The 25,144-nt window shown below is 37.4% G+C and overlaps 1 protein-coding gene across 5 annotated transcripts in view; it reads right to left on the bottom strand.

The window, feature by feature from the left end:
- Window positions 1-629: 629 nt before the first annotated feature.
- LOC135740758 (CSC1-like protein 2) overlaps window positions 630-25,144 on the bottom strand; it is a 44,156-nt gene continuing 19,641 nt past the window's right edge. For 3 of the 5 annotated variants that reach the window (XM_065259271.1, XM_065259272.1, XM_065259270.1), the window contains 21 exons: window positions 22,245-22,283; window positions 19,872-19,962; window positions 18,816-18,853; window positions 18,491-18,633; window positions 16,703-16,754; window positions 16,508-16,616; window positions 16,040-16,110; window positions 13,207-13,287; window positions 12,928-13,051; window positions 12,101-12,234; window positions 11,834-11,971; window positions 9,586-9,739; window positions 9,359-9,465; window positions 9,103-9,189; window positions 8,852-8,917; window positions 8,586-8,748; window positions 8,186-8,291; window positions 6,851-7,018; window positions 5,697-5,812; window positions 5,472-5,549; window positions 630-5,246 (listed from right to left, as the gene is read on the bottom strand). In XM_065259271.1, the coding sequence (XP_065115343.1) occupies window positions 5,061-5,246; window positions 5,472-5,549; window positions 5,697-5,812; window positions 6,851-7,018; window positions 8,186-8,291; window positions 8,586-8,748; window positions 8,852-8,917; window positions 9,103-9,189; window positions 9,359-9,465; window positions 9,586-9,739; window positions 11,834-11,971; window positions 12,101-12,234; window positions 12,928-13,051; window positions 13,207-13,287; window positions 16,040-16,110; window positions 16,508-16,616; window positions 16,703-16,754; window positions 18,491-18,633; window positions 18,816-18,853; window positions 19,872-19,962; window positions 22,245-22,283 (2,251 nt within the window). In that variant the 3' untranslated portion in view covers window positions 630-5,060. The remainder of the gene's footprint in view (window positions 5,247-5,471; window positions 5,550-5,696; window positions 5,813-6,850; window positions 7,019-8,185; window positions 8,292-8,585; window positions 8,749-8,851; window positions 8,918-9,102; window positions 9,190-9,358; window positions 9,466-9,585; window positions 9,740-11,833; window positions 11,972-12,100; window positions 12,235-12,927; window positions 13,052-13,206; window positions 13,288-16,039; window positions 16,111-16,507; window positions 16,617-16,702; window positions 16,755-18,490; window positions 18,634-18,815; window positions 18,854-19,871; window positions 19,963-22,244; window positions 22,284-25,144) is intronic. The other 2 variants (XM_065259273.1, XM_065259274.1) reach the window with 2 other exon arrangements.

Below are 25,144 nucleotides of genomic sequence, written 5' to 3'. Positions count from 1 at the left end.
TCAAATATCATAACATTATTCAATGTAAAACCGTTATTAGAGTTTAGATGTAGCATGTATCCCCAGAAACCCATTCTTAAGCAGGAAGAGATCGTCTGACGGTCTGTGTGTACAGTATTAGTGATGAAGTAATCAGGCTGTAGGCAACTAAAGACAACACGATCTCTTCTCACTGAAACTGTGGGTGTTTGTGGTTCATATAACAAGAGGAAGTGTCAAACTTACAACAGACTTAAGTCTGAATTCATCGGCCTATTCATTGAAATCTAAAAGCTTTAAGAACCTTTTCAGAGATATTGTAGAGTTAGACAAAGAAATTGGGATCATATCTTGTATTACACTGTAAAAAGTAAAGTAAAAATTTTTTTTAGGTTGATCCAACGTTTTACTTTCTACAGTTTAAGGCCAGTAAGTAAACACAGAACGCTGTTGTTTGTTCCTCAGCTATGAGCAATGAGACGCATCATCATTAAAAAACTTCTAACAAAGGAAAAAACAAACTTGCTGATGTTTGTGGAATGTTTCTGTCTGTCACGTTTGAGGTTTTTATGAACACAGGGAAGTGACATTGTGATGTAAAATATATATATCGCCCTCTTCAGGCAGAGTAAAGGACACCTGGACATATGCACAGAATGAATATCAGTTTTTATTCGTCAAAGAACTTAAAGTGTGACACTAAAATGCTTCCGCAAAGGGACGTCCTCTGGACAAAGTGTCATGAACACCACACGAGTCCTAGAACATGAATCCAATCGCTGTCGTAAAGCTGTAATGTTAACAGATTAGAGGAAATTAAAAGGTGTCCTGTTGAAGTTCATCCCATTTTTATTCATTCAAACATACTGTAGAGCGCTGGCAAAGATCGCTTTGTACAAACATGATCATTCATCCTCATTTTTTGCAAAACACCAACATCCGTTCATGTCATCTCTGTACAAAATCTACTAATGTCTGTGACTTTTCATTCTAAAAGAAATTTACTGTTAGCTTAAAGTTAGTTATAAAACAAACAAACAAACAAACAAACCAAAAATCTATTAAAATCCATTAAACAAGAGAATTATCACAGCTAGCTTTGACACATCTTTAATACATGACTTGTATCAAATACTGAATCGAATATCTTCACCCATCTGCTCTTTACTTCACTGCCAAAACCTGAAGAGACCTTCACTGCATTAACTCAATAAGAAGCAGGTGAGGTGAAACCCCAAAAACGGGACCAAATATTTTCCACAAACTCATCTTTGAAGATTTCCAGGACACAAATTTGCTTCAGTATCTCCAGCATGTAGCTACAAAACCTTTGAAGATGAAACGGCAGATCGACAAATGGTGACGGATTCGTCAATGCGCCTCTAACAAACAACACAGCTACAGCTTTCATAGGTTACCTTTGTGTCTTCATCAACCAGAATTCTGGAATTTTGAAGGAAAACAGGTGAAAAGGACAGATAATGAAAACATACAGATGTAAACAGATTTGTTCTTTTGGAAAATAAAGAACACCTGAGGCGGCTCCATTTCATTTCTCAAGTTACTGCGCAATTATAGTACCATAGTGTTATTTGCTCAATTCAGTTTTTAATATATTGCGTGTTTCTGAAGAGAACCTCAAACATCTTCATCTTCATCACCAGATTTCACAACGAGACACTGAACATTGAGAATAAAGTAACACGTATATGAAGACCTTCACTTTCAGTGCAAACCATACTGTACTTACAGACAGCACAGATCTGGAAATCATGTTGTGCGCCTTCACATCTGATCTAGCATCAGTTTTGAACACTAGCTTATCTTTTTATCTATTAAAATAGCAAGGGAGGGACTTTCCTAAAAAAAAAACTGACCCTCATAAACTTTCAGTGTGAAATGACATTTTGTACCAACAAACAAACAAACAAACAAACAAACAAACAAACATCTCCTGCATCCACATTCACTTTGTGCAGTTAAAGCAACAGAAGTGCAGAAAAAGTTGAAACCTCACAACCTCATCTCAATTTTAATAAGACATCACATTAAGACTGATGTCTGTATGTCTGAATATCAACATATGCTTCATCCAATAAAAGTGAAAAATGAAAATCAACTTCCTTAAAAATGATCACATCCAGCACAAACTAAATTAAACGAGTCATTCATTGGTGTTAAATATTATCAGTCAGTGACGCTTCATGTGACCGCTACATCTGTCTCTGTATCACACTAAACATCTACATCACCATCTAGTTTTAAGATGGTTGGGGTGTCAAAGTGTAGTCGTTTTCAAACACTTTTTACTTAAAGGGATAGTTTACATAAAAATAATCTCTTCATTTACTCACTTTCATGTATACATTTCTTTGTTCTAATGAACACAAAAGAAAATATTTGGAGGAATGTTCTTACAGACGCTAGGACACATTTCTCAATACTTGGGTCACTTTTGCAAAACTCTTCACACAGTGAGCACAACAGAAGTCTATGTGGGCTAAACTGAGGATGAATTATCATAGCTATGGCACAAAATGCCTTCAATGACCACATCTCCCAAATTTCATGAACTCTTTTCACACGGCCAAAACTCTTTATACATACGGGCCAATTTGCAGATGCTTACATACTGTTTAAAAACTGTTAAACTTATGTTCAAAACAATAGCATAATACAAAACTGAATAAGACAACAATTTGCTAAATTTCTACAGTAATATTTTAATATATTTTAAATCTTAAAAATAAATGCTATGAAAACAATCGGCTAAATGGAAAAGAGTGAGTAGATTAGCATTACTATTGTATCTGTATCAGAGGATGGTGTGTATACAAATTCTTGTGTTTTGGAATTACTCTACAAATAAACTACATAAAATATTGAAGAATTCTGCATCATGTCTGATTCATTCCAGTAACAGATTGCAGTGAATTATAAACAGAGATATTGTATAATGCTACATGTTGTTAGTGGTTTTTAGGTCATTGTTTTGTGGGTGACAAAGTGTGTTTGTCGGCTGTCAACTTTTGCTAGTGTTCTGAAAAAATGAGTTGATTTGAGACCTGAATAAAGTGTTTTGGTAGTTGTAATGCATTTTGAATGTGAAATGAACTGCTCTGCCAAGCTGAAAATTGGTTAGGAGAACTGTGTGAAGAGTTTTGCAAAAGTAACCTAAATATTGAGAAATGTGTCCTAGCATCTGTAAAAAACTGCAACCAAAACCATTCATGCATTGCCCTGCAAAACTTTCTTAGTACAAATATCTAACATTTTTATATCAAGATGCATTTTCTTGATGAGCAAAATGACCTAAGAAAATAAGTCTAGTTTTTAGACAAAAAACATAAAATTTAAGTGAATTTGTGCTTAAAACAAGCAAACAAAAACTGCCAATGGGCTAAGAAAAAAATAAATGAATTAAGTGTTTAAGAATAAAGTTGTTTTTCTTACCCCATTGGCAAATTTTGTTGCTTGTTTTAAGCACAAATATGATATTTTGGTCTAAAAACTAGACTTATTTTGCTCATTAAGAAAATGCATGTTAATTTAAAAAATTTTTAGATATTTGTACTGAAAACAAGACAAAAATACTAAGTAAGAAAGCCATTTATTTGCAGTGTGAGCCCCATTAACTTCTATAGTATTCTTTTTCCCACTGTGGACTCATGAACGGTTTAGTTACAAACATTCCTCAAACCATCTTACTTTGTGTTCATGAGATCAAAGCAATTAATACAGGTTTGTAACAACATGATGACAGAATGTTTTATTTTTGGGTGAACTATCCCTTTAAACATCACCCATGAGAATCAGTGCAAGATAAGAGGTTTTCTAAGCCAATTTTTCATCCGTCACAAAGTTAAACGTGATGTATTTGTGCAGATATTATTGAGGCTTTTAATGGGTTGAAGTGAAAGCCCCCGATGAACCATTTCATCCCATTCAGTCAACAAAAATGACCTCCAATGCTCCTAAACAAGGGATAAACGTTGCACGGTCTGGATCAAATGTGCTTCATCACTGAAGTGCACCTCCTGAATCTCTTCCAGAAGATCAGGCTTTCACGTTCAGAACGGACTCTGTTGTGCTACAACAATGAAAACATCAGGATTTCATTGTAGGCGTACAAGACAAAATTAAAGCCAAAAACCCACCAGGAACAAAAACGCAAGAATATGAGTCAATCACAACAACAACAAAGATGTCAGTGTTACATCTTGAGAGAGTCACACATTTCACACTCATCACGTCTGAAAATACTGTACATCACTTCAGACTGGAGTCAACTCAAAGACATGGCCCATGTTGTTTCCATGGCGACCGCAGTACGGATGTGGGAGAGAGAAAGTTAGTAAGTCAGTAGTGTTAGTGTTTAGGCAGAATACTGTACAGTGAACCAATAAAGGGTTGAGATTTCAATTCTGCCGAATTCTGAAACCTTCAGGACGTTAAATGGGCCTGCGTGTCTTCTTAAGATCTCCACTATTGCACATTTCCTTTGGAATGCCAGATGAACGTTAATCCATCAGTTTCAGCAAAAAACAACAACAAAAAAGCAAAGCCAAATTCTGCAGTGCTGTTGACATTATAGCTGTTAAGGCGAACCATGAGATACTTTTGGACAGAAGGGAGCGCGGTGGAGAGAGCGTGGAGAGTCTTCATCTGTTTCTGTCTTCTCTCGAGGCTGATGGCTAATATTCATTAAAATCCATCAACAAGAAATCCACGTCTTTATTTTGTCCAACTAAAAGTTTTCATTGACAACACCGATAAGAGTGCATCACGTAAGACAACCCAATAGACTTTAAAGCATTTCAAACACAAATCTTTATGTGCTGCTGTATGCTCACATGATGGCTCTGTTAATGCATACGGTGTAGCCGTGAAGAAAGCGCTGGACTTTATAAGCATGTTAGCATTGATGTGTGCACGTGTGCTTTTGTACAGTGTGTTTGTGGGTTTCTAAGGTGCGACTTCAGTTCACAGCATTAATAGGGACAGACAGACGTGTGCAGATGAAAGTTTTGTGTTTGGTTGATTTACTCCGGCTCTCTCTCTCTCTCCTGTCACAGCTGTGGTTAGTGATGGACTTCATTGGCGATGAGACTGTCTTCTCCAGACTGAAAGTCTGCTTCATTCAGGCTGTTTCCACCATTGATCATCTCCTCGTCCTGTGAAGACCCCTGACCGTCGTCCTCTCCGCTGCCTGTCCCCGTCTCATCAGAGTTTGGGTCCTGTAAGACTTGGGCGATGTACATCTGCTGCTGTGAATGACACAAAAGAGAAATCTTAGTGAGACCATAAATCAAGAACACAAATGACCTTAAGTTTGCTAATAAGCAGATTACTTTATAAAAAAAACTTATATTTATTATGTCCAGACTTAAATGTTTGTGACTATCATTAGACTAAAAATGAAGATCTGGGGAAAATAAAAATGTTACAAAACAGTCAACAGTGCCATTTCAGAGCCTGGAGGACAATTTTACCTGAGATTTGATGGAGGGTGAAGATCTGGCAGGACGGCCGTTCTCCATTCCGTCAACTTCTGTGTCTTTAGTGTCGATCTGAAGAGAGAGAGAGAGAGAGAGAGAGAGAGAGAGAGAGAGAGAGAGAGAGAGAGAGTTTGTGATGAAGATCTCAGATGTCAGACACAACAGATCTCTGTGAGCTACACGTTCTGCAGCTCGTACCTTCAGCACCGCGACTCGTACCTTGTAGTTGTGTGCGCTGAGGTATTTGAAGTGTCCAAAACAGACGTGTGACAGACACACCACTATAGTAATGATGAGAACCACAAGGGTGAACATGGACGTTGGGGTCCTAAACCCTGCAGAGGAAAAAGAAAGAGAGAGAGGTTTAAAACAAATTAAGGTTTGTAAAGAACAGATCTGTTCAGATTTCTGTTAAATCTGTAAAAAACCTGCAAAGTCACAAGACAGATGAATTTCTCAAGTGCGCTTTAGGTGGTGATGTCATAACTTACAAAAAGTCTGTTGTGTTAAATAAACATTCTGTATGTCTGTTCATTTGATAAAATAATGCCCCAAATATTTGTTGAAAGACTTGAAATAATTAGAAATGTTGTCTAAGGAAAAACTGAATTAAACTTAAATAGCAATATTAGTTTGAAAAAACAACAAAAACTGAATGACAAAATTTCATAGCAAAGATACTAAAAATTCAACAAAAATTTACCTAAAAACTACAAATATAAAAATAAATGCTAATTACAACTAAAAGAAACTCTGATTTTATGACCTCACAGGGAAAAAATAGTTGAGTAAAACAGATGAGATACAGGAGAGATATACAAGTAGGTCTGCATGATATTGAGATAAAACTGACATTGTTATCTATAGTTTTTCTGTGATGTATATTGTGAATACTGGATGACTTAACCAGACCTCTGTTTGAGAGGATTTCACTTCTGCCTTTCATTTCTTGTATAGCTCTGGTAACTTGAAGAAAATAATTGTGTGGTGGTATTAGATAGCTCTTCTCATGTGACCAGATTGTGTATTAAAATCTCCTTTGAAATCGTTTTGTGTGTTACCATCATGAGTGTCTTTCATGAGGTGAAATGTTATTGAATCTGTGATTTTCTCTTTGCTGTTTAAACATATAGTGTATATAGTTCTCGTACTGTATAGTGTAACATTAACAAAGGCATCTGAAATAGTTTTATTATGTTTAAATGTTTTGTGATGTGACTCTTACAAATGCACACATTGCAGTGTTGATGCTAAAATGACATTTTGTGCAGTCCTACACTAAAGCATATTTAAATGAACATAATAATGCACACTTTGGGTTAGTCTACAAGCTTTGTGTTACAAAAAACCTCACAACACATACACACACACACCTATGCGAACAGTGGAGAAGAACAGCAGCCAGAAGAGACACAGAATGGGCGCGGCCACCACTTGACTGACAGCTCCTGAGTGAATCTTCTTGTCCAGTTTAGAGGGCAGGTAAGCGTAGTACATGTTGTACCTGTCCACCAGGTGTTTTAAGAGCATATACATCAGTCCTGCACAAACACACACAAACACACATTTACACAATTGGCACTTTTATTCAAAATGACTTATAGTGTGTTATAAATGATACATGTCCTCAGTATGTTTGTTCCCTAGGAATCAAACCCACAACCGCTTGCGCTGCTAACACAATGAGTTACAAAGCCTTCATCAGACACGCCACAAACTCAACTAAACAAATCAAACATTTCAAAGCCATTACACTTAATAAAGAACATTATAACATTTATCTTGTGCTAAGTGATTTATTATGAAGTTCACAGATTTATCAGTGTGTCTCTCTCTCTTTAGTGTTTCTATGATTATCAGGTCTACATTTACAGCAGAGTGGGCTGTGGAGAGAGTAAAAATATCCTGAATCCTCCGCATAACAGAACCTCCCTGATCCGATGAGTCACACCGAGAGAGCGTGTGTGTGCGTGCGTGAGTGTTTGTGTGTGCGAGAGAGAGAGAAAGATCTCACAAACCACGCACACACACTAACACACATATGCACACACACACACACACACACACACACACACACACACACACACACACACACACACACACACACACACACACACACACACACACACACACACACACGCACGCACAAACAAACACACATATGCACACACACACACACACACACACACAAACACACACACACACAAACACACAAACACACAAACACACAAACACACACACACACACACACACACACACACACACACACGCACACACGCACACACGCACACACGCACACACGCACACACGCACACACGCACACACGCACACACGCACACACGCACACACGCACACATACGCACACGCACACATACGCACACACAATGCATAAGCAGGTTGCTCTCTGTGGTGCTTTTCCATTGTTAGAAACTGCACTGCATCATGGGAACAGCAGGTGGCGATCTGGATACACACCATTACATCCTGTGCTGTTTTCATCAGTTTTATCATTCACATAATTTTCTCTTACATAATGTTGTTCACTTCTCTCTCTCAAGATTCAAAAAAGGTTTATAAGCATGTCAAAAAAATCTTAAAAGTTTTATATTTTCTCTCTCTCTCTTGTTCTTATCTGCATTATTCTGATTGGCTGTCACCTTCTTTGTTCATGAATGGGCTGATGTGGAAGTGGGTGGGGTCTGACTCACCGAATGGGACGATGATTGGGCAGGTGATGCTGTAGGTCATAACGACAGTAAAAACGCACATCATCCAGGCGTAAGCAGCTCCGAACTGAAACTCATAAGCTTGATGCTGCAGACAAACACAAACACCAACATTAAACCAACACATCACAGACAGACCGAACATCACAAGATAAATATCCTCACTGCACAGTAATGAGAATGAGAAGTACAAACAAAGTCAAAATGAAAAAAATCAAGCAAGAAGATTTAAAGAAATTGGGGAGATTGTGCTTAAATGTCATGCAAATAATATTAAAATGCAAACCTCTGAAACAGACTCAAACAAGTACAATGCAATTGTGTGAGGATTTGGATTAATGTAGCAAACTCTTTAAGTAAGTGTGTGTGCGTCTCTTGGTACCCGTTTGACATTGCGTCGTTCTGCAGCCGAGCGAGCCAGACACAGCCGGATCATGTACATGAGGAGACCGGGAATTCTTAACAGGTCCATGGCATTCCCGATGAATGCAGAGGCGATGACGTAGTTCACAAAAAATGCTCCGTTATCAGGAAGGAAGACACATCTACAATTACACAAACACATAACTGTTAAAAAACTTCTTATTTATAACACGCAATATAATTATGCAAGATATGTAAACATTTCAAATAAAAAATTTCACTTACTCAAATCTGATTGTGGCATTGGCCAGGAACTTCTTGTCAAACAGCCATCGGAAGAAAACATCCAAACTAAACACAGATGCATTTTTAGAGTTATAGACACAAATACCAAATCTGATCTATCATCAACAAACTACATCTGAGAAATCTGAATAAGAAAACAAAGATTCAAAAATGAAGCCTGCAATCTTCTGATCATCTGTGAGGAACACAAATTACATCACAGTTGAGCTGTGAAGTGAAGGACACGATACCTGCTGAGACCCAGAGATGGCAACAGAAGAACCATGAAGATCAGAAACGTGTAGCACTTGTGCATCGTGGTCCTGTTCTCCCCTGACCTGAAGAGAGAGACAACACAAACTTATGACTCTTAGCCCACACTTATGTTTAAAACATGATAAACAAATAAAGAAACAAACAGAACCTCAGGGTGCATCTTTTAGTATAGATATTGAATATGTGACACAAAATAGTACAGATCACCTTCACTACAGTAAAGATCAGTACCTGGTCCAGTGGGCTTCAAAGAAGCCAGAATAGTAGACGATGGTGGGCAACAAGGCGGAGAAAGCCCACAGCAACAGGGTGGGGAAAAACTGAGTGACTATAGGGTTCTGATCAGAGAGAAAGAGAGAGAGAGAAAGAGCGAGAGATATAAGATTCATCACAAATATCACAGATCAGCGCTCATTGATATTGCAAACATGCGGCTCAGAGACAGAACTCAGCCTTACATTCAGATACTCGACAGGTTTGGTGACGTTGAACTTGTCCATTGTGGAGATGATGATGGCAGGTGTGGTGAGGAAGAAGAGCAGGATGAAGAGGATGCAGTTGATGATGAAGCAGCGTAGCCACCAGGAAACTCCTCCCAAAGACAAATGCTCCCTACACACGGCCCAAAAACAGACGAGAAAAGCTTTGATTCAGGCACTGAATAAACACACAAAAAAACTCAGCAGGAAGAGTCAAATCTTTACACTTAATAAGATATCGACTGCTCATGGGCAAATCCTGTAGATAATGAAGTGAGCAAAAACAGCTGACAGAGAGACAGAGAGAGTGGGATGGAAAAAAGAGCAACGTCACGTCTTTCATCTTTTTTACAGTCTATGGGCCCTATCATACACCCGGCGCAATGCAGTGCAATGCGCAACGCAAGTGTCTTTTGCTAGTTTCGACCCGGCGCAATTATCGTTTTCATGTTTAGCGTCATGTTGTTTAAATAGCAAATGGTTTTGCGACCATGGGCATTCTGGTCTGAAAAAGAGGTGTGTCCAGGTGCATTGTTGGCGTATTGCTATTTTGGGGCAACTACAATAATCTACGCCATTGACCAACTACAACCTGCTCTAAAGTCTATGGCGCAATATGTTTTTCATTATTTAATGAGCGCGTTAGAAATGTGTGCCTATCAATGGGATGACATCACATACATGAATGCGCAGCAGCAAAGAAAAACGCTTTTAAATATGAAAGATTAAAGGATTAATGTAAAAGATTATTATTGAGTCTCTTATTATTGAGATTTATTTTATATGATGACTCTGTACCTGTGGGTATGGTGAGATGAGAAACATAATGCTTAAAAAAACCATGGCGCTGTCCGAGTGCTGAAACGCTTCGGCTCTCCACACGTTTGTAAATACTTTATGTCTTGTTTGTTAAAAATAAAGTATTTTTAGAGTACAAACCTTTTCTTGCATATTTGCAAATTATGTAGAATATCAATACATTTAAAGCAATTAAAAGCCTGCTATTTTTACTTGCATGCCTGTAGAAAACGGCTTTAATCCAAAAAATTATAATTTCATTGCAAATAAAAACAACACAATTTTTTAACATTATTCTTAAACTGGTGGTCTTCTTCCTCAGCTTAGTTTTTCAGTTTATAAAATCCGCTTTCTAAACAGGGATTAGGTACAGGGCCAGGCGCAACTTGCTTTTAAAGGGGATAAGAGCTGAGACTCTCATTGGTTTATTGCACATTACACCCAAAACACACCCATTACTCATTAGGAGAATGTGAACAACCCTTTTTTAACTATTTTTCCCGTCGTTAAATTAGTAAAAGTGGGTTCGGACATGCCTGTTTAGACCATGCGCTTAGATCAGGGGTGGGGAACCCTGGTCCTGGAGGGCCACTGTCCTGCAGAGTTTAGTTCCAACCCTAATTAAACACACCTGAAAAATCTAATTAAAGTCTTTAGGATTATTTGGAAATGAAATTCAGGTGTGTTTGATTAGGGTTGGAAGTAAACATTCCTGGCTTAGATCGTTAAAATAGGGCCCTATGTGATAAACACAATGTGCAAACATCTATTTGTGGTGGTATATTTTTAAATGACATGTGGTCATTATTTACATACATTATCAAATGTGGTATATATTTTAAATTTTTTTAGTGACAGACAAATAAATGAATGTATGGGAAACACTGCATTCCCCTTTGTTGTATGATGTCACAGCAGTAGGCAGCGCAAATATAATGACATGCCTATAATCCCTCCGACTGTGAAGTGGTACTAAACTCAATGGAAAAGCTAACCGTGCCAAAGTGAAGTGAGCTGGCAAGACCTGACCTGACCCATGGGGTACTATGCAATGGAAAAGCGCCAGAAATAAGAGAGAGAGAGAGAAGTAGAGTAAAAGAAAGAAAAATAGAGAGAAAGAGACTGAAACAGAGAGAAAGTGAGACAGCAAGGAATAAAAAGAAACAAATCGTGAGCTAGAGAGAATGATGTGATGTTGTTAACTTTACATTAATTCATTTGATAAAATAACAGTAGGACGGTCAGGATGAGGGTATTGAAATTTGAGATACAGAACTGCATTGTGCACGTGTTTAATTTATATACTGGTAAATGTAGAATCAGTCATTCAGATACTGATGTGCATACAGACAGACAGGCAAACAGACAGAGACAGACGGACGGACAGGCAAACGGGCAGACAGATGGACAGAAAGGGTCAGTTCCTCACCAGCGGACGTTCTGAGGGTCCGGAGCATAACTAACATTCCAGTTATATACATGAAGATTTTCACTGAACTGAGATGAGCGGAGCTCCTGTCGACACTTACAGCCCTGACACTGACACGCATTAAAGTCCTTCAGTATTCTACACACAGAGAGAGATTGAGAGAGAGATTAATCAAGAATAAAACACCAGTTAACAAATCATGTGTCAATAGATCTGTTTTCAAACAGAATTAATGTCCCACAATGCACCTGTCACATCATAACTCACATTGCAGTCATGGCCTCATTCTGAAAGGTGACGAATGCCATTCCCAGAGGTTTAGTGTTCACCTTCTCCTTTTCCTTTCGGTATTCCTCCTTCAGTTTGGCCTCCAGTTTAGTGTAATAACTCACAGCCTCCTCCTACAAAACCACACAGACTCACATGAGGAATACAGCACATCCAGACCGGAGCAGAAACCATTACAGTCTCCCCGAAGAGTTTTTATATCCTCTCAATCATTCTCACACATCACAAATAATTTCATTCAGAGAGAAAAATATCCAAACACTTACTGTGAGTAAATCAAACAAACAAAGAAATCAATCTCTTCCCTTCTGAAAAGACCAGCCCAAGCTGTTTGAAAGTCTGGTTTTAGATGGGTTTGGGACATTTTTTCAAGCTGGTCTTAGCTGGTCAGGCTGGGAGACCAGCTGACCCACAAGCCAAAACCAGCTGACCTACCAGTTTTACCAGGCTAGGAGACCAGCCAACCAGCTAAGCCAAGCTTCCAGTCTGATCAAGCTGGTGGGTCAGGTGGTCTTCCAGCCTAACCAGCTAAAAATGATCCAAAACCCCTCTGAAAACCGTCCTGCTACACCAGCTTAATTCAGGCTGGGAGACCAGCTCAGGCTGGTTTTAGCTGTTTATTTCAGTAGGGTTATCAACGTATAAATTCATTCGGTCAATTTGCCGATGAAGTTCAAAATGTTTGTGATATATTCTAGCCATTTTCACTGAACATGCCCTTTCTTCTCTCCAGATTAATGATGCTTGTGACTCGTGTTGACAGCACAGATGCATTATGGGTAATAGAGTGCTAAATGTCTTCATACCTCTTCACAGCCTGTAATGGCACAGCAGCACAGATGACCGCAGGGTTTTGGGTTGATCATGGTGGGAATGTGTTCCTTTGCCATCAGATCTGTAAAGAACTTCTTACTGCGCTCAGTTTTCTTCCTGTGCGTCACAAACAAGATCAATACAGAGATCAGAAACTTTAACCGTTTTAGAAATCAATAATAAGCCTCAGGTGTCAGGTCACTGCACAAAGGAAACTTGTCATGTCCTTGATTAAAGCAAGATAAAAACTAAAGTGAAACATGAAATTTTACCTCTCAGCGTTCAGCGCCATTAGTTTGGCCACATTGTAACAAATCCGAGCCTCCAGAACAACACAGTTCTCATAAGCCTGTCTGTGGACAGATAAAGTCATCATCATCTCAAGCTCATATAACACAAGATGATGAGCACACAAATGACATTCAGAAATAATCAAGCAAATACTGAAGTGTTTTAAGTAGCATTAAAGAATATAGTCGTAGGATTAAATGACGTATCTGCTGCTTAACTGAGATACAGAAATCAAATTAAAATCTTAAAATATCTAAACATTAGAGATTTGATTGATTACAGAGATATGTTAGTAGCCTGTTGTGTTAATCAGAGAGTTTATACACATCACTCGATTCATAGATCCTCACCAGCGCTGCACACAAACCCAGCTGATCCACCGCATGACTTGAATTTAAAACACAATTACAGCAATGGTTTGCATGAGTTTACTGGTGTCTCTGAAATCAATCACTTGATGTCAAATATGTCTTCGGTGTCCACAGAGTGTGTATGTGAAGTTTTAGCTCAATATACTGTAGACCATAAACAATCTATTCTAGCACGTTTAAATTGTCACTTTTTAGGTGTGAGCAAAAATGTGCAGTTTTTATGTGTCTCTTAAAGATGGGTAGCAGCCTGGCTTGAGGATGGGTATACCACATGGGCTTGAGATGGGTATAAACCATAGACTGTAAAAAAATATAGATGTAGTGTCCAAGACGTCACCCATAGGTTTGTGAACAGCCAATAGTTGGCGGAGCTTGCGGTTGCAATCTTGGCCGCGCATCACTAGTACACATCACTCACGAATAACTGAAAATGGGTAAAGAAGCGGGACATGGGAGAAGCTGAAGTGGCTGGTTGCTGAAACCACGCCCGCCTAGCTCGATTCTAGTGAGCACAGTGGCAGTTTACCCGTCACTGCAAAACTTTAAGGCTTAATATAATTCAAATGGATGAGTTACAAAAAATTCACCCCCTCATAGTGGTCACGAAGGGCAAAATGACCTATATAGACCAAAAAACACTTTGTACCAGGCTGTAAACATATTATTTTTTACTGTAAAGTTGGGCATTTTAACATGGAGGATATCTGGATATAACTTTTCTTGTATATGTATGTATCTTATGCCTAAAATTAGTGAAGAAGGTTGTATGATTCTTTGGTTCGTAACTTCCTATTCTGAACGTTGCATCAGTTGTGCATAATAACATGTGCAGCACTGCATAGAGTTAAGTCTATTTAGTATTTTTCAGTAATGCAGTTATTTTGGGAAAATGTGAATAATTGCATTGCAGGCTGGTTCAAGGTGTGCCCTAAATTTTCTGCTGACGCTACAAAAATTTTCAGTCAGGGGCTACAGTGCTCCTAATAATAAAAATGAACGTCTGGCATGAACGACTAGACTTTAAATATATATATTAGCCTCAAGTGGGCTGTACAAACCTCCAAAGAATTTTAATTGGTTTATTTAATGTTAGGTGGCGGTAATGCAAAAGATTTGTGATTCTTGCGGCTGAGCATAAATACTCAGGACTGTTCAAATCTTAAAGAAACAAATATTATACCCTAACCCCAAACTTTGAGTGCTTGACATAAAAAAAAAAACGCTATCTTCATAAACACCAAGTACTTGAGAGACCGATCCTTGGTGCTAAAAAACCTTATTATTTCAAGTCTGACGATATCACGCAGGCATGGTTTGTTGCCTATTTATGAATTAACATACTGTGAGCATTGCGGTATAAAATAAATACATGTAGCTCAGGTCTTATTCTGCCTTCACGTGCTTTATAGTTTTAATGTTTTAAACAGTCATTTATTTTCAGCATTTTGCAAGAAACTGGACTTTCACAAACAGACAACGACGTTTTATGCTTATATTGTATATGATGGAAGCGAATACAGTCGCGTTGTGCTGTCAATCATTCTGTCTCTTGCACCAAGTTAATCCTCATCTTCTTTATAATCTTCAGAGAAACAGATAAAACCACACGTTATAATGCTTATATTATATATGATGGAAGTGAATACAGTCTCTTTGTCCTGTCAATCACTGAGTGAACCCTCATCTTTTATCATAACCTTCAGAGCAACAGAAAGCACAATGGGCTTTTATCTGTCTATAAGTCACACTACACACACCAGGAAAAGCAAGAATACAACGTGAATGAAACAGTTATGTGTGAAAACATGCGCTGCAAACGCTCTCCTGATGCGCAGCTCAGACGTCTTTCTGAACTCTTTTTATTGTAAAACTGATAACAGTGGTGGACTCTTGCTTCTCACTGAGGGATGTGTCTATGCAAATACGGCATATCCTAACCGCTGATGGGCGGGACTTTCCCTCCGATGATGACATTAATGGGGAGAATAAAAATCCATAGGCGGGTTGTTTACACACACTGAGGACACATTGATGTTCTGACACATTATAAAAGTGAATTTCACAATAGGTCCCCTTTAAAAAAAAAAGAGCGCAGGACACACACATCTATGAAAATCACTGCTGTATAAACCACAGGCGTAAGATTTGAATTATTAATCAAACAGCAGCAAGCTATTCTCCTGACCCACTTTAACATCTACAGCTGCAATCAAGATTATTCAACACCCTTGACCTGTTATATAACAAAATATTATAAAAACAATTCAACAGGGGCATCAGAAAACTATTAAAGAAATATTATTAAAACACATCTGAGTAATTCTGAGAATGTCAAGCTGAAAAATAAAATATATATCCAGGGGGTTGAATAATCTTAATTGCAAGTGTACAGTATAAGTGCAGATTTATGATGACGCATAATGAGGAAGAGTAGGCATCTTACTCAAAGTGCTGCTTGATGTGACTCTCTTCTGCATATTTAGAGATGCCGTTGATGAATAAAGTGCGTTTTACCTAGAGACACACAAACACACACACAATAAAAGGTGGTATTTCTGGTATTAATACAAGCACAGACACTGGGGAATGTAAGCAGTGTGATGAAAGTTGAATAGTGGCTGCAGAAATGTAGGTCAGGGTTATAGACAGACTTCATGAATATTTCATAAACACCTGGGATGAGTGCTGCTGTATACGACACAAGAAACCTCAAGAGGACATTTTACATTATACATGTTTCTCTGTGATTAAAGGGATAGTTCACCCCAACATTCTTCATCATTTACAATCTAAGGGAATCTAAGCCAAAAATACATTTTCAGAAAAATGTTCAGTATATCAAACAGGTGATCTAAACTCATTTGGATGCATCAGCAGTCTCTTTATTACTGTAAAAGTGTGGTACATGTACCAGATCATCTTCTTTATAGTGCATCTTGGACGTGTGGAGTCTCATGCTGTAGACGGTGAGCAACAGGTACATGAAGGCAAAAGACGTGTGCAACCACAAGAGATTATCCCTAAAACATACAGACACACATTCATTTAACCCACGACCCATCCATTACACCAATCCAAAGCACTTTAATAAAAAACAAACACTCACCCAGAATTCAAGTTGGCGATTGTTGTGCGTCCAAAGCTGTATGCATTATTATCTGATAACAAAAAGACATTTTTACTTTATTTTAAAGCTAATACAAATCATGCTCCAGACACTGAAACACAAATCAAACACACAAATGACATGATATAGAGATAATAAATGAAGGCTGTGTAATCCAAGCTTGATTAAATGTCATCTTTATATCATTAACACTTCTAAACACACAACTGGACTTCATGCATCATTGTGTTGCTATAGTGAGCATTGAGCGTCCACGTTGCTCTTTTTTCTTATTTAACACTCATTCAAAGCTTTTTTATCTTCTCTTCTCTTTGACCTCTTTCCAGTTTTTTGCCCTTCATTCGCTCCCTGCAACAGGCATTCATTCAATTACTCGTCCGGCAGATAGAAGTTAAATTTCATTATGAGAGCAGCGCTGTAGATTAACCCTCTGTGATAATAATCTATAGACGGTCACACTATAGCGACCAGCACTGACCCGTACAGTACATTAATGTTATAGTTCAGCTTCTAATAATGGACGAGAGAGAGACAGACAGACAGGAACAGAGAGCGACAGATAGCCAATGAAGAACTGTAACTGGAGAATAACAAGTCGATTTTGTTTGATTTCATCATAAACATTTGATCCAAGCACTAATAAAATCTAGGTTTCTAGGTGATCAACACTCTAAAAAAACAAACGGTGCTATATAGAACCAAAACTGTTGATTTGAATCGTAACCATAGAAGAACCGTTTTTAGTGCCATATAGCACCGGTGAAGAACCGGTGAAGCACCTGTGTAGAACCATATAGGGGCCATATAGCACCACATTTGGTTCTACATAGCACCATATGGTTCTACACAGGTGCTTCACCGGTGCTTCACCGGTGCTATATGGCACTAAAAACGGTTCTTCTATGATTACGAGCAAAGAACCACTTTTGGTGCTATGTAGCACCTTTTGATTTTAGAGTGAATACCATTTTTCCCAACCAGCATCTCTGATCTACAAACAGGACCCAAAATTAACAATCCCTAAAAATCAAATAAAACTTGAAGGGGACATTTCACAAAACTTTTTTAAGATGTCAAATAAATCTTTGGTGTCCCCAGAGTACATTTGAGAAGTTTTTGCTTAAAATACCCCACAGATAATTTATTATAACATGTTAAAATTGCCAAATTGTGCTGTTTCTGGGTGTGTCCTTAATAATGCTAATGAGCTGATGAAATGCAAACACTGATCACCATAATGGTGGTTTGTTAAAATTGAAACTCAATTGTGCTGTGAATTATTTTCTCGCTCTCTCTTTCTCTGCACTAAATGACAGTGCCGTGGTTGGATAGTGCACATTAAGGGGCGGTATTATTATAATAAGATCCCCTTGTGACATCACAAGGGGAGACACATTTCAATGAGCTATTTTTTCACATGCGAACAGAGAGTGGTTTACCAAAACTAAGTTACTGGGTTGATCTTTTTCACATTTTTTAGGTTGATAGAAGCACTGGGGACCCAATTATAGCACTTTAATATAAAATTGCAACACAAAACATTTGACATCATGCAACACATGAGTGATTGAGATCAGATCAGATTCAAATAACCTAAAGGAAAACATTTGTCATGACATCGCACACTTATTTGATATAGTTTTATATTATAGTTTCATATAGTTTGATATAAACTTCATATTAAAAGCAAACTTAAAAACTTTAAAAACCTAAATGTATTATTAATTGGATAATGAATAAGTCGAGTTTTTATGGTCTAGGACTCACCGAGCAGGTTGCCTGAGAAGTTAACTGGCAGGACGATGCCGACGGACAAAACTCCAACCACCACCAACAGACCGATGATGTGACGCTGGAAGGACAGATAGTGAACTGCATCTTCTCCACATTTCTCACGGATCTCCTCATCTCTGTGAAGTGTTATGATCAATTACAACAGACTTCATGATGTAAACAGATGACGGATCTGTACAAGTCTGTATAAAAGCCCATCACTGAGTATAGATCCAGTAATACAGTATGACAGAATACATAAATGATTTGTGAAATCTGCTGTACTGAGAATTATTTAAACAACTAAACCAGCACTTACTTTATTCTGAATATGGCTGTCAACCAGGAGCAAAAACCCTGCAGGGAAAACAAACTCAAGTGTGAATGTGAGATACAAACACAGTGCAGTACGTACAACAATATCTAGACAATTACTAAAGACAGAAATAGTTTTTGTTTTAAGGTTTAATGTCTTCTCAACCCTTTGAATATCTGTCCAGGCCTGTAAAACACTCATACAGAGATTGAGAATGAAGGAGGCTCAGATCTCTGTCAGGATCTCGCTAACTGACCCAAAACAATTCACATCTTCAAACTGTTTGAGTGGAAATGGGTTATCACTCGACTAACATCTGACAGACTGAATTTAGACAAAAATCATAGCTTACATAATTATGTTCCTTTATGTTTTCCTATAGTTTAAGAAAAACTAATATTGAATAAACACAAACGGATCTGCCTTCAGTTTCTTTTTTGGTGGATAAGGACTCCACAAAACTATGAGCTTCTCCATCATCACATAAAACAGATGATATTTGTATTACATTTCTTTGTGTTTGGAAAGTTTAGATCGGATCTCACATTTCTCTATAAATCACTTAAAGTGATCCTGAGGGTTTGTTGAGTCAGTTTCTCCTCAAGGTTTCTGGGATGTTCAAGGACGTATCAGGAATGAGGACGGTAAGTGCTGCTTCATCACGAACACGATTTAAAACCAAATGATGAAGGAAGTGTTTGCCCTTTATAACGGCCGTATCTTTCTGAGCGGATATAAAGTTGACATGTGGTCAGTGTTCCATGGAAAAATCAATGGAGTCCACAGGGATGAGATCCATGACTGCTCTTCTGGAAATAAGTGTTACAGACACACAGGCCAGTCTGACTATCACTATAAAGTCTGATACACGGTAGTTTATTGGGATTGCTTGAGTACTCAGGGTGGGGCTAGATGAGATGGGACAAGTCTTCATTATTTGTAGCGTCAAGCTAAAACTGCTAGGCACAAACACCAACCCTCACTTATACTTGTGACAGTGACCTCACTCAGGGGTGGAGCCAGAGGACAAGTGGAAAGAATGATTGACAGAAGCCTTACGTTGTCTCGCTGTTCGAAATCCACTGAGCTCGACACGGAGGTCAGCCGTTCATAACGGTCCGGGGTTTCAGAATGCAGAGCGGAGGCCACGCTGTACACAAACACAGAGACACAAACAGAACAAAAAAGACAAAAAATGAGAAAAATGACAGAAATTCTGCTTGTGGAGTCATTGGGCGGCTCTACGGTTGATGAATCAGACCGGCTGAAGATTCAGGGCGGTGAACATCAGATTCTCTATTCAAGCAAATGTAGGTCAGTCTCATCTGAGAGCTGAAAGCTTATGAAGTATTTATGTGCTAAATCCAGCTGTAACACACACACATTACCTTCAGTACACAACAGGACACTAAACAAAGACAAAAACATATAATGATGTAACTGTCTGAGGGGCTTCAGTATCTTGTTGGAAACACTTGGCATGGTTTTCAGATTGGTCACTGGTGTGTGGGGTTGATGGAAAGCAGTATGGAGGAGTTGGGATTCGGTCACATGTGGTTTCATTAACACAACTCATCTGCTGTAGTTCTGGATGATTGACAGACTCATTTAGATGAACTGAACGGAAGTGAACGGACCACACGAGGACAAAAACTTTTCTGAAACTGACCCTGTGCTTTAAAAGCAACAAGAAATTCAAAAGGAAACCACTCCAGAATTCAAATGAATAATGAGTAATACCCTTATAAGAAATGGGGAATACTTTGGGTTTGTGTGGCCTATTATTTTAGTCATCATAACAAAGCAAAAGCCAAACCCAATGCTTTTCTATACAGCTACATTGTAAAACATTTGCTGTAGTTATGCAGGTGTTTGGCAGTAACTTAATGTAGATTTAAATTTATGTTATTTACTGGCAACAGTTTGTTGAAAGTAAAATGAACATTAAACATTAACAAGTCATTATATTTACTTAAAAACTATAAAATAGGGGAGAATCGGGGCGAAAGTAACAAAGTGATTTTCTCCGAGCCCTGATTACATTTGCATTTCAAACTATGACAGCATCTTTAGCAAAAAACCTTTTGACAGAGCTGACAAATATCGCATTATTTTGTCATCGTTTTGCATGTGTAAGTCCAGAAAGATGTTTTCGACCACAATAAGTAAATTCCTAAAGCGTCATTTTTTTATTATAACAGGTTGTGTTTCTGGTTTCATGTGCTACAGTACTGATCAATCTACAGGTTATTAAGCGCTCCTGAAGTTTTACTTCTCAGAGTTTTTAAAAATAAACAAATCAGGATGAAACTGATATTTGAAAAAATAAAAAAAATGTAATTTAATTATGTTTTGCAAAGATAAATGACGAAATCTGTTACATATTAACAAGGTCATAGTCATTTACTAAAAACAAGTGTAATACAAAAATTCATCTTGTTTTGTTGCAAAACAATTCGCTACTTATGTTCAAAGTAAAATTATACTGAAGTCGTTTTACATTTGTTCAAAATTCCAACAGGTATTGATAGACCACACTTTTGAGTTACTGACCACAGCAAAAATATATCTCTGTCTAAAACATTAGCTTTTAAAATTATATTTTTCTGAAAAATGGTACTTTCGCCCATACTCTCCACTAAATAACTGGCAACCAGCTGGCAGACAGTAATTACTACAGAAATGTTCAACAGTGTAATGTTTACCATGTAAAAGAAAAGTTCACCTGCATGTTATTGTAAACCTGTGTGACTTTCTTTCCTGCAAATTTTTTTTATGCGATTGCACAAAAGTGATTTGGACATTCAGGACAACATTAGGAAGATGAGGGATTTACCTACAGTAACTGTGTGTGATGTCACATCTATCTATATTCAACACTGCTAACACCAACAGTAAGAATAACAACTAATCCACTGTTGAGATGAATCACAAAACTCAAGGGTTTTTTGCTGTATTAACTCTTTGGGTCACAACAGATCAGGGACACACATACGGCTCAGTACAGACCTGTGTACCGGCTGATAGTCTTTCCTTGTGCTGAAGTCACAACAAAAACACATATAAACAAAAGCCGGTTATTCACACGCACGTGTCAAAAAGCACATTTAGCAGAAAACACACAAACACACCCGGTCAGAGGAAGATTAATGTTGTTTAAAACATTCAGCACAGCAATCCATCTCATGAACACACAAAACTCTGAAGTCAAGATAAACGTGGCACTCGTGAGGTGTTAAAGGTTAAACTCAGATAATAACAGATCGTGACACACACACACACACACACGCACACACACACACACACACACACACACACACACACACACACACACACACACACACACACACACACAAACAGACAGACGGGTTTATCAGGAGAAGATATGTGAAGTTAGTTCATAAGTGATGAGGAGAAATCAGAAGAACATACTACTCGCGCTCCTCCAGGCCACTGAATCTTCTCTTCTGTCTTGAGAAAGGAAAAGATGAGGAAAAAATATGAACTTGAAGTTAAATTAATTCATATAAAACAATAAATATCTCCTGACTGCAGATATCAGAGGTTCAGCTGTTGACAGAGAAATGTTGCATTAAATTCAAACCTGTCAGAAACACAATTAAATCCAGGAAATAATTACAGCATTTTCTTTCATTCAGAAAATAAAAGAATTTTACCGACAGAATTATCATGACAACAATATTTCACTTTCCAATTCTCATTATTGTAATGCGAAAAAGATAAATATTGTAATTACTGTTATTTATCTTTATAATATGGGCAACTATTCCTTTAAACATAAATGATAAGCTATTAACAAGTAAGAAACACGTCTACTGTTGCAGTATAATAAAATATAGTTATATAAGTGTTTTATATATTATTTATAATGGCACTTTTATATCTCAGTTCAGAAAAGGCAATGCTAGCGACTCAGTCTATTTCAGGCAATGGATTGTGATGGATTTAACAGCAAATAATATGAAGTGGTGAGAATACTTCTGGGTTCATTAGAGAAAAACAAAAACAGAGGAAGATAAAAAATAGAAATAATCAGTGGGCACAGACTGCAGAATAACAGAGCAAATATAGTCAGCAGCTAATGAAACAGACTGTCTATGAAAACAGATGTATGATCCATCCTACTTTAATTCACTTCCTTTCCTGACACAACATTGTCAAGCTGTGACAGCTCCAGACTGCAGAAGAGAAAAACTGAAGAAGAACCTGAGGTGATGATATTTATAGAGCTTTAAATGGGCGCACATCATCTACAGACAGATCTATATGGGTGATTCTCACGAAATTAGACTTATGAGGTATCATGAAACATTTTCATAAAAAAAGTAAATGCAAAGTAAGAATATCAAAATAAGAAGCATACAGTTACAAACATCTCTTCAGGTACTATTTTGCACATGATTTCAAATGACATCATACAAACAAAGTTGTTTTTTCCACATTTAAGGGGAAAAATTTTCATTACCGCAACGAGTCCATGACTGGATTTGGGTTCTTTGACATGGAAATATTTATAATTAAAAATTAAAAATCTAAAAAATAAAAAGCTTCAGTGCATTTTATACTATAAACATTTACAGTAAAGAAACATGTGGTATTTGGTGATCATTGGTAAATGTAGAGACAATAATAAGGAATATAAATGTGTCCAAGACCAATTTTCTTATCTTCCGCAACAATTTTCAATCATTGTTTAAGCCCTCAAAGGAACTAACATTTTAAAAAAAATTGTTGGAAGGGACATAAATGACTGTGACACTCAAGATGGCTACCAGGCAGTTCTTATTTTTTCTCTCCAGATAAAAGTTAAAATTTTGTTTGTCATATATTACCTAGACAACTTTTTAGTTTTCATTACCGAAACATGAGTTTGTAAATGCATATATTTAATGTAATATCATGTTGGGGTAATGATAATTTTTGATAATGATAATCTAAAAAATGTAAATAATTCTAAAGGAAATATTTTTTAAATGACTATAAATAATGGTTATAGTAAGTTCAGACCTTAATCTTATATGTGCAAAAAATATATGGCTTCAAGGGCTTTTTAAAAAATGGACACCTTTTAAATCTGGATTTCGTGAGAATCACCCATATATATAGACCACAAAACAAGTCAAGGGTCAATTTTTTTAAAATTGAGATTTATACATCATCTGAAAGTTGAATAAACTGATATATGGTTTGTTATTTGGCTGAGATGCAACTATTAGAAAATCTGAGGGTCCAAAAATAATCAAAATACTGAGAAAATTAGCAACACTACTAATGATAAGTACATTTTTGATATATTTACGGTTAAAATCTATCATTATGATCCACACAATGTATTTTTGACTATTGCTATAAATACGCCTGTGCAACTTTGGCAATTAATTTGTCATCATAGCCCATCTGGAATAACAAACCTCCATCAATGCTCAGTCTTTAGTTGAACAAAAACAGAAAAAACAACTAACATCATCTATGACAGGGGTTTTCAAACTTTTTGTGTGTGTGGACCACTATTTGTAATCAAGAATTTTCGCGGACCACCTCATAATACTTATTATAAAATATGTCTACACAAAGTCCTGAATTAATCTGCACATCTAGTCTTACTAGCACTAAAACTGGTCATCACATCAGTACAACAGGTTTCTTAACCTTATATCATAATTATTTATATACATATTCTCAGTGATGGGAAAGTTCACTTCCCTAGTTTAGTTCACAGTTCACAAATTTTAAAATGAACTGGTTCAGTTCATAGTTCATATTTGAAAATGTTGAACTAGTTCACAGTTCCAAAAATGAACTAATTTATAGTTATTTTTTTCCCATATTATTTTTTTTAATGATTGCCATTATAGCCCATATAGAACCACCACAGACAGCAATTATTTGATCAGTTTTAAAACTGAAGCTAAATGCGTCAGATTTCATCTTCATGTCCAACTTTAAATCCTTATCCAACAAAGGTTTACATTAGCATTGACTGTCTTTTAATTTTTGTATTTGCTTGCACATACCTTGAAAGGCTAGTCGGGTGGGGGGGTCGCACCCCGGGGAGAAGCGCTGCATTGTGTGTATGACAATTCGCAGGTATTGCAGACCACACGTGCACGTTAAATAGCGTGAGCTTAGTCAAAGTCTATTTCAAGATCCGGAATATGCGTCAGCAGCCTATGTTAATCGTTAACGATTTAGGACAAATATGATGTTATTTAATGTTAAACTATTTAAGTGGCGCGGCAGGAACTTCAGCAGTGTCTGTGTTGTTTTGATGACACATGCAGCGTGACTGGTGAACACATGACTGGTGGCGG

Source organism: Paramisgurnus dabryanus, chromosome 14 (genome assembly GCF_030506205.2).
Source record: "Paramisgurnus dabryanus chromosome 14, PD_genome_1.1, whole genome shotgun sequence".
NCBI classification, from domain to species: Eukaryota; Metazoa; Chordata; class Actinopteri; order Cypriniformes; family Cobitidae; genus Paramisgurnus; species Paramisgurnus dabryanus.
The sequence above is the reverse complement of the archived record's forward strand: the minus strand, read 5'-3'. Positions and strand labels throughout refer to the sequence as shown.